General features: G+C 37.5%; 1 protein-coding gene across 5 annotated transcripts in view; it reads right to left on the bottom strand.

Moving 5' to 3' along the window:
- Window positions 1–8,410, bottom strand: part of LOC137802248 (RAC-beta serine/threonine-protein kinase-like) — a 19,125-nt gene extending 10,715 nt beyond the window's left edge. Inside the window, exons 1-7 of one of the 5 annotated variants that reach the window (XM_068599995.1) lie at window positions 8,289–8,410; window positions 6,478–6,636; window positions 6,192–6,320; window positions 4,525–4,636; window positions 3,576–3,726; window positions 3,032–3,163; window positions 555–620 (exon numbers count right to left, since the gene is read on the bottom strand). In XM_068599995.1, coding sequence (XP_068456096.1) covers window positions 555–620; window positions 3,032–3,163; window positions 3,576–3,726; window positions 4,525–4,636; window positions 6,192–6,320; window positions 6,478–6,523 — 636 coding nt within the window. In that variant the 5' untranslated portion in view covers window positions 6,524–6,636; window positions 8,289–8,410. The other 4 variants (XM_068599992.1, XM_068599994.1, XM_068599993.1 and 1 more) reach the window with 4 other exon arrangements.
- Window positions 8,411–9,435: the final 1,025 nt, after the last annotated feature.

Genomic DNA, 9,435 nt, shown 5'->3' with positions numbered 1-9,435 from the left:
TAGGATGTTAGCATTTACTAATTAGCACGGAATATGTAACCCACAAATGTAGAATTGGACCAACTAAGATTTTGACCTAATGACAGCGACCTATGAAATGTCAGAGGATCCCTGAAGTAATTACAACTCATCACGGTCTGAACCAAATTTAATGACATATTTTAGTATGGCCCCCCAATATGGCTTAAAGACACTGTATGTGAACACTACACTCTCACCTAAATAACTGTTAGCGGTAAGCAAAGTGATCCAACAGCAGTTCAGCACACAGAGAGCCATGAGACTGCTACAATGCTCAACAATGTCGTCATGTCTTGTTGCCTTTTAGTCTGTATATAATATACACTGTATATTCTATTGAACTTGTTCTCTTGATGCTTGGGCATTTGTTTTTTTAATCCCTTCCTTATTGCAAATGAGATTTTATCTCAATTGTCTTTGTTTTATTTGGTTGAATCTTTATTTATGATAATATATACATTCCACCAATGACCAGCTCATGAAAACTGAGGCAGTGCTGCCTTCACCAGCAGATCTCCTTCAAATGTCCTTACCGTGAGGAAGGGGTGTCGTGTGTTTTGTAACACTCTGCTTTCTGTAACTGTATGGGCCACTTCATCCTGCCAACCAACACATGGTTATAAGAAACACTGAAAACATGCAGTATAACAAACAAAGCTTTACTACCTAGTTTGATATGATCTTTGAATCTGATGACAGCAAAGCATTCACAGCTGGGGTACAAGAAAGTAGCTGGTATAAAGAGTAGTCTCTTATTCTGAAAGCCATGATTTTAATTCCAACACCCGGGGTTGTATGTGCACTAACAACCTCCAAGTGACAACTGTGGGTGAGGTGGAACCCTGAAAGTGGGAGTTCTGCAGTACAACGCACTTTACTGCAGAACTGTACCTGAAAAGAAAGTAGAGCAGCCTGCTGCTATGAGCTGAGTTAGGTTTAGTAGGAACAGACAGGCCTGTTCAAGAGTGTCTATGTTTGAATTCAGGATGAGAAGTAGTGTATATATTTTTCAAAGACACAAATATTTAAGAAGGTGTAGTAGACAAATGTTGTTTCCCCTAACTAAAAAACAACAACGTTGAATGTTCACACTATTCTTCCAAACAACTGAAGAGCATGCAGTGGTTACAGTTTACTGTATTTTTAAAATGTGATATGTTTACCGTCAATAACAATTTAAGTACATTTGTCTTCTTTGATAGCATAAATGGTAATATATTTTAAAACAGTGTGCTATTAAATACCTGCTGCTAACAGTGTCTACTTATTTTAAGTAGAAATTCAGCCACAAAACATGTTTTTGGTCAAAATGTTACTAAATGGCTCGTGATGTGTCTGCATATCTTTAAACGTACGTATGCAAAATAAGATTAAGACATTTGGTGTCAATTCAGTGCAATTAATACAGATATCCACATATTTGCAGCTGTGCAGTTTTAGATATGTCCACATGTGGTGCTTTGAGCAGATTGAAACACCAGTGAGCATAAACCATTAAAAAGGTGTTTCACAATAGGCATGCATCATGTGTGATATCTAGGGAAAGAGGGATTCACCTTCTACAGGTTTCTACAAGATGAGACACACTGCAAACATACTTCCCTGAAAGAGACCATAACTCCCTGCAAGCAATAACATTTGAGGATTAAAAAAAAAAAGAAAATTCACAAAATGTATGAAATACAATTAGGAATTAACCATTTTCTAATGCTGCAATTTATTTCACGGTAGATTAAATCTAATAAAGGTGTGTGAGATAATTTATCTGGACATTATAATGGGGTCTGGAATCTGTTCATCATAAAAAAATGTGGGAGAACAGTGATTCTCAATGAGTGGTCACACCTACTGCCAGATCATTGTGTTTTAAAGATGAGTCCCAGCATTCAATGAAGACCATCATATGAAGCAGATTTCTACTTTATATCAATAGAGGGCATACCAAACCGCTTGCCATAGAAATGTGTCCATGCAGTGACAAATAGTAGTTTTCGAAACAGGCCCAATTTCTCCCTCAGTAAGTGGCAAGTTGAGTTTCCAGTCTGACATAATATTGCCATTTTGTAAACTAGCACATCAGTACAGTGGTGACTTCTCTTGTCTAAACAAGCCTGTCCAGAACAGGCCCTATGCTCAGCCGGTGCTGCGGCGCTCATACAAACAACTTCACACTCAACGCAGAGCTGTATTATGTCCTCAGCAACACACCAGCAGTAGTCACACATGAAAGTAGAGACTACACACGTTCAGAAACACCAGTGAAAAAGACTCTGGTTCATGAAAAAAAACTAAGTTAGGCGAGGTAGACAACCCGGCCTTACAATATGCAAATTAACTGTAGTTCACAGGAAAAACATTGTAGTACTACAATTACCTGGCATAAGTGTTACTGATGAAATTGCAGATTAAGCTCACTAAAGATAATGATTAAAAAATAGAGTACTATTTATTAAACTATCCATCATCAGATTAGAATTTAAACTCCACTTGAACAGACGTTAAGTCAATTTGAGTACATTCATTGTGCTAATAATTTCTCTTTTTCACTCTGCACTTGAAGTAAACATTTAAATGCCGGAAAGCCTTTTTAGGCCGTTTCTTTTTCTGCCTTTGCCAATACCAACATTCCTTGTATGGCTGACCAAATATGTACTTCAATGCATTACCCCAAATCGCACCAGGAATAGTTAACATCAGTATTCATTATGCATCAACGTTCATTATTATGAGTTATTCTCAGACAGAATTGCTAGTAGTGTGTAAAGAAGTGTGTGTTGTCCTGAGTAGTGAAACGAAAACAGACATGGGTGATGGTGGGGAAAAATGCTTTGACCAAATTTTTTTTTTTCAAAACTTGTGTCCAGTTTGAGCAACAACAAGCACCAATTAATGCATGAAAATTATCAAATAAAATTTCACCTTCAAAACGAATTATATTTTTCCACTTAATAAGAAAAACAGTCACTATTCAACTACATTTTGGAATAAAAGTAACAAACTCTGGAGTTACCTTGGCTATGATGACCTCTTTGCGCAGTATTTTCATGGCATAATGAACTCCGGTTGACCTCTCTTTGACCAGAATCACCTTCCCGAATGTCCCCTTCCCAAGAAGCTTCAGGTACTCAAAGTCACTCATTGTCTGTAATGTACAAAAGGTGAGAACTCATTAGGGATCATGTTTTAAAATAATTCTAAAAATTTTTTTTTAAAAAACAGAGATGTGCAAATCCTTTAAACAATCAACAATAAAACCTGAGTCTTAAATGTCACACTTTTAGAAAGACCAATGACATCTATGGAAAGATGTCATTGGTATATTGACAGTGAACAAATGCTACTCTGGGTCTGGAGGTAGAATGCTCATTAAGGAACTATTTTGAAGAAATCATACAGTAGAAAACAATGTCAATATAATATAGGGCCCATCAAAATGTGTCCTCGTTTGTGTTGCCTAAAGTCCTTGCAAGGACTTTTTTTTTTATTGTATTCATACAGTCTTTTGGATTCGATCAAACTTCAGCTTCTATGTTTCAAACAACGGATTGTCTCACCACTTTGGAGCGATTCTTGGACATGGAAACCTCCATCTCCTCCAGGCTGCTTTCGCTGGGTGAGCCAAACAGATCCATTGGTTCCTCCTCCTCGTGTTCCCTCATCTTCAGACCGTTTGCCACCGACTGGATCGCCCGCATCCACTCCTCTCTGAAAGGCAAATATTGTTTGGCATTAGATCAAACAGATCAAAGTTCAGAGTCTTTTACAGACACTGAACCAAACAACAGCACCCCTGCGTATGACTTCAGACAACACGCCAGCATCAAAGGATCAAAAGATTAACGATGTTTAATGCAACACTCGTAACCTTTAACACTGTGGTGGGCAAACTACGGGCCGCAGGCCAGATATGGCTCGTTGAGCGTTTTAATCCGGCCCGCCAAATTTAATTATTATAATATAAATATATAAATATATATATATATATATTAATAATAATAATTATAAGTTATATCAAATCAAAGACCGCCGTAGCGCTTCTCCATTCCCGACTTCAGTTTCCTGAAGCACGATGATGGCAACAGCCCAGCAGAGGACACACACGGCTGTCTTCCAACTGCACGGCACGTAAGGCGACTGTACCGCCTTGCGCTGCAAGAGAGTTGTTGCCGCAATAGCGGTCTTTATGTGCGGTGTTCTCCGACCGTTGTGTGCCGTCCTTTCTGCTGGCGTATCAGGCTGTGATTGCAGCCTGTTGCTCTCTGCAGTGCTCACTTCCACCCCTCAATCCACAGGCAACCTCGCCATGTTTTTCTATGATTACTGCAATGTACCGTATACCACTGGAAAGGTCCGCTTCTTAGCATTCAAAATCCTTTAGAATCAAGTCGTAAAGTATCAACTTTCGAAGCATTACGGTAATTACAATATGTCATTTGAATTTGGCTGTGTGAAAAAAGGGCTAGTAAAAACCTTATTATTAGTATCATTTTACCCTGTTCTTACCTCTCCTCATTGCTTTCCACGTGAAAGGTGCGTTCAATAACAGTGGTCCACTGTAAGCAACGAATGACAAATGTGTTGGGCCGGGGTCTTTCAGTCTTCATTAACTGGCACTCTGTAGAAAAAACACAATGAAGAATGATTGTTTTATTTGTAGGTATATGTATCGATAGATAGGTGTAATGCATGTGTGCCATCTATCTATCCATCTATCTATCTATATATATATATACACACACACACACACACACACACACACACACACACACACACACACACACACACACACACACACACACACACACACACACACACACACACATATATCTTGAACAAAAGTTGAACAAAATTAACTTAATTGATTTTTCTGCGATTAATCGCCAAATTCAATAATGAAGTAAAAACTAGTGTATTGCACGCTTTTATTTTAAAGTAATGTTATAAAAACATTATAACAGCACTTTGGAGCAACAATAAGTTCACATACTACATATATAGTTTATAAACCTGTTGTCTTTTTTTTCTGAACAGGTACTGTTCAATAGTAAGGGTGCCTGTGAGGGACAAACCACTCCTTTTGTCTATGTTTAGTCTGTTTCTCACCTTAAAGATGTTAAAGACCAGCTATTGATTAACTTTATACAATAGCAATAAGTGCTTTTGATGTTTTCAGTTGAGTTCAGTTTTTCTTACTCAGTGAGAAAAGTCCAGTCTGTGTTGTCTTGAACAAGTGCACTGAAGTCTGGTTGAATGAGGTGGAGATGTGACAGGTATCAGCGGCGGCTGTGCGCATGTGGAATTAATATTCAATCCTGGGACGCTGAGCTTGCAGTGCCAGCCTGCTGGTAGACTGACCGCCTGTGAAGCCTGCTGACCGCCTGCTTTCACAGCTCAAGTCGGCAAATTGTAAATTGTCCATTGAGGCGACGGAAGCGTGCGCCTGCACAAAGATTAATCGCCTTCAAAGTAAAAGCCGTTAATCGACTGAAAAGTTAACGCGATATGAACGCGTTAACTTGCCCAGCTTTATTTATTTATTTATTTATTTATTTATTTATTTATATATATATAAATAAATTAATTGCGATTAATCGCATGATTTTTTGTGTACACAGGAAAATCATGCGATTAATCAGTTAATTTTTTTTCAACTTTATGTGTACAGTCGTCCCTCGCTATATGTTAGCGCTTGAACGCTAACAGCTTTCGCGGACTCGCGGATTTTTTTTCTTCTACCTCATAGATTGATCATTAAAATGAAATTTGTATGTTCGGGCTTATTTTTTTTTTAAATCGGCGAAATTTTGAGAGTGTTGTTGAGAGAAATGTGAGAAAATGTTAATGCCTGTCTGAGAAAAGTGTAGAAAAGTGTGTGGTTAGGGATTTTACAGCCTTAAAAATGTATAATAATGGTAAAAAAAAAAAAATGTATGCATGTGTGTGTGTGTGTGTACACATGTGAAGCCCAATCTAAAAGGTGGTTTTGTTTTGTAATGTTAAATGACTGTCAATATGTGATTGAAACAAAAAACAAAAAGAAAGTTGAATGTTGTCAGGAAAAGTGTTAAACCATGAATTGTATGAAAGTGAAGACAACCATCTGGCTGTAAAAAGCAGAAAGCACTGGCTAGAGAGGAAACCAATGATGTTTTAGCATCTGGAGGACTGACCTGCTACTGAGAAGTTGTTGAGTGGTGGTGAGATCTGGTCAGTTAGATCAGGCTTCTCCTTGTAGCCGATGAAAGAACCGTCACTCTTCAAGATGAAATACCTGGGCCTCCATGTTTTGATATATTCACCTGAATCAAGTACATCCAATTATTAGGCACATGAGTGGCATTTTTTGATTAACCCCTGAGCTCCATCTGATTGTATCAAAGGGTTTCATTTAGAACACTTGTAGTGTATTTCCCTCGGAATTATCAGCATGACAAGACCTTAGATCATGGTCCTTACCTCGTTTGTGAAGCCAGCCCTCTCTGACTATATTAACTTCATTCATGGTGAGAGAAGTGTTTCAGAGAGTCAGGAACAGGAGGTTGGGTAGGGGAAATGTGGATTTATCTCTGGCCTGTTCAAGTCTCACTTACAGCAATCAAATCTGAACAGCACCTGCTGAATGAAACAAGCAGTACGAAGAAAATAACATGTTCAAATACTTTCAAATAAGAAACCATTAAACAAAATAGAGTAGCTTAGACAGTCAACAGTAGTTACAGAGGTTTCTAGACCATTGTTTTATAAAGTTAAAATCCTTTAAAATTAAAAACAAATCAAAATGAAGAACTTGTCTGATTATAACAAGTTGCCAGCAAAGACGCACAGAATCTGTAAGAGCTTTTAAAATCCAAAACATATGCTCAGCTGAGTTTAACTTTATGTAAGTACTTTTGAAGACTTTAATAACATGGTCCCTTCACAAAGTCTAGTCAAGAGGGCAAGCTATACCATATGATGATTTTAAAACACTAGCAGCAGGGCTGCAAATAACTAAATGGTAGATGACATCTGAAGATGACAAGCTGCTAACCTTTTCCAGAAAACAAGTGAATCAGATGACGTGAAACCAGATTTTATTGATCAGGACAAATCATGCTAGAGATCACCCACTATCGTAAAAGGACACACCAAAACAGGAATAACGTTTGGCAAATTAAGTAATGATTATTAGGTATTACAATATCGTAACAATCCTTAGTTAGTTATGGTGAGCGTTAGCTAATTGTGACAACTTAGTGTTCACAACAGTCTAAAACTGAGTGGATTGAGTACAAACTGGACACTATTCCTTAACATCGCATTGTTGCTGTCGGCGGAATTGAGTAAACACAACGCTAAATCACCTCTGCAAAAACTGTGACGTTACCACATATCAATATCATTTTGCAGAAGCGTGTAACGTTACTTTCACCCCGAGTTCCGTGTGGATCTGGGCATCGAACAAAGGACACACTTACCGGAGGAAGAAGTGCGACATGTAACGTTAGACTGATGCCCAGTGTCTGATTAACGCCAAGCTAACTGGAACATAGGACATTAACGCGATGGCTCAATAGGTTGGGTTAGGGACGGGTTCGTTATGTCGCTTTCAAATGTGGTTCAATGTTTGATTTCACTAAACAAATCACATAGTTTACCTTTTTTACGTTTGACAGTTAACGTTAACATTAGTTTGCTAGCTCACGAGCTGTTAGCGCTTGAACGCTGACAGCTGTTAGCGGAATGCTAACAGTGATACGTTAACTTTCAACGAACCATTCACGAGAGATTAAGTTAGGAAATGTAAATCTAGTAATTACTTAAACAACCGACAATGCATCTATATTAGCTGTGCACCCGAAACATCGACACAGTAAACAAAAATCCCGAATTTCGAATAGGTTTACGTTAAATGTCACCAAAGTTGGAAGTCACTTTGCTAATTCACGTTAAAGCCCAGTATCACATATTTAGCTTGTGTTTTACAGTGAAAAACACATACTTATGCTTCCATACGGTGACGTTACTTGTTGTTAACGTTACCCTAGTGTTACAAACGAATTCTGTATCTGTCATAATTTGGAAATATTGTAAACATTGTCTTACGTTTGCGATCATATGCCTTCTGTAGGGCACTGGTGTAGCCTTGCTAATAGCGAGGTACGTTAACGTTAGTCAAATACATATTCCTATTAGTTCTGAGTTACAGGCTCCTCAATTTATCACGAGATCCAATATATTTTACATTAAATTATATCATAGCAGGCTTTAACCCACATTTTACTGACTTTATCCCACGTTGCTCCCCTTTCAATGCAGTTCTGACAGGCTAGATCCAGAGCAGGCCATCCACCCAGGAAAACACGACTTTCTTCTTCTTGGTAACAGATAGATGGTGGCTGATCTTTAGACACATCGCCACCTGCAGGCAAGACGATGCAAATTAATCTCAAATCGCTGTGGTTGCTGTGCAGCAGCAGCAACTCAGAGAAACATGATCATACTATGAGTTTCTATGAGTAGGCTTCCACAATGGAACAAATAAATAGCCACATTAAATCATGTATTACTAGGAATGGAAAATAACAATTCACACAAAAACAATATTAAAGGAAATATATAGATATAAAGGTATATTAAAAGGAATATATATATATATATATATATATATGTATATATATATATATATATATATATATATATGTATATATATATATATATATATATATATATATATATATATATATATATATATATATATATATATATATATATATATATATATATATGGGGTAGCCTAAACCGTGATTTCATAATGTTACCTTGAGATTTACCATTTACCTAACAATAGTAATACCATTATCGAAGAGATGATTTGAGTTTTTTACTTTTCACATTGTCGTTGCTGTTTGTTATCTAATGTGGTATATTTGAGGATCTATCTTCTAATACATTAAATGCACAAAGACTGTGAGGCTTATTGACTGAGCAGTGGCTGACTAATCTGTCTGGAAAGTTACTTGTTCTTCTTCCTTACCTGAGCTGGACTGAAACAATGTATGGATTAATAAAGGTATGGCAAGTTACAGGTCAGCGTGCAGAATTCTCTCTTCTCTTGCCTAGTTGCAGAATTTTCCCACATCACGTCAGTGTGCAAACCGTTACGGTGCTGAATGTAATATCAAGACTTTTCCTTGATCTCTGTGCATCAGGGTCAAGAAAAGATGGGAAGGAGAATTCATGAGGAGTTAGGAAAAGGCAACTATGGTCTTTAGAAATACTCCAATTTCACTAACTACGTAGTTTTGATGCGACGGCAGGCGATGAAACTACAATGTTCTGAAGATGGACTACAAAAAAATCATCTTACTTTGTCCATGTTCTCACAGTGTTGTGCTATCAAGACAACTTAAACGCAGACAACGCAGTTCAAAG

Source organism: Clinocottus analis, unplaced genomic scaffold (assembly GCF_023055335.1).
Source record: "Clinocottus analis isolate CAN_PGR_092001 unplaced genomic scaffold, fCliAna1.0.p SCAF_5, whole genome shotgun sequence".
Classification (NCBI taxonomy): domain Eukaryota; kingdom Metazoa; phylum Chordata; class Actinopteri; order Perciformes; family Cottidae; genus Clinocottus; species Clinocottus analis.
Note: the sequence above shows the minus strand (reverse complement) of the source record. Positions and strands in the feature narration are given on the sequence as shown.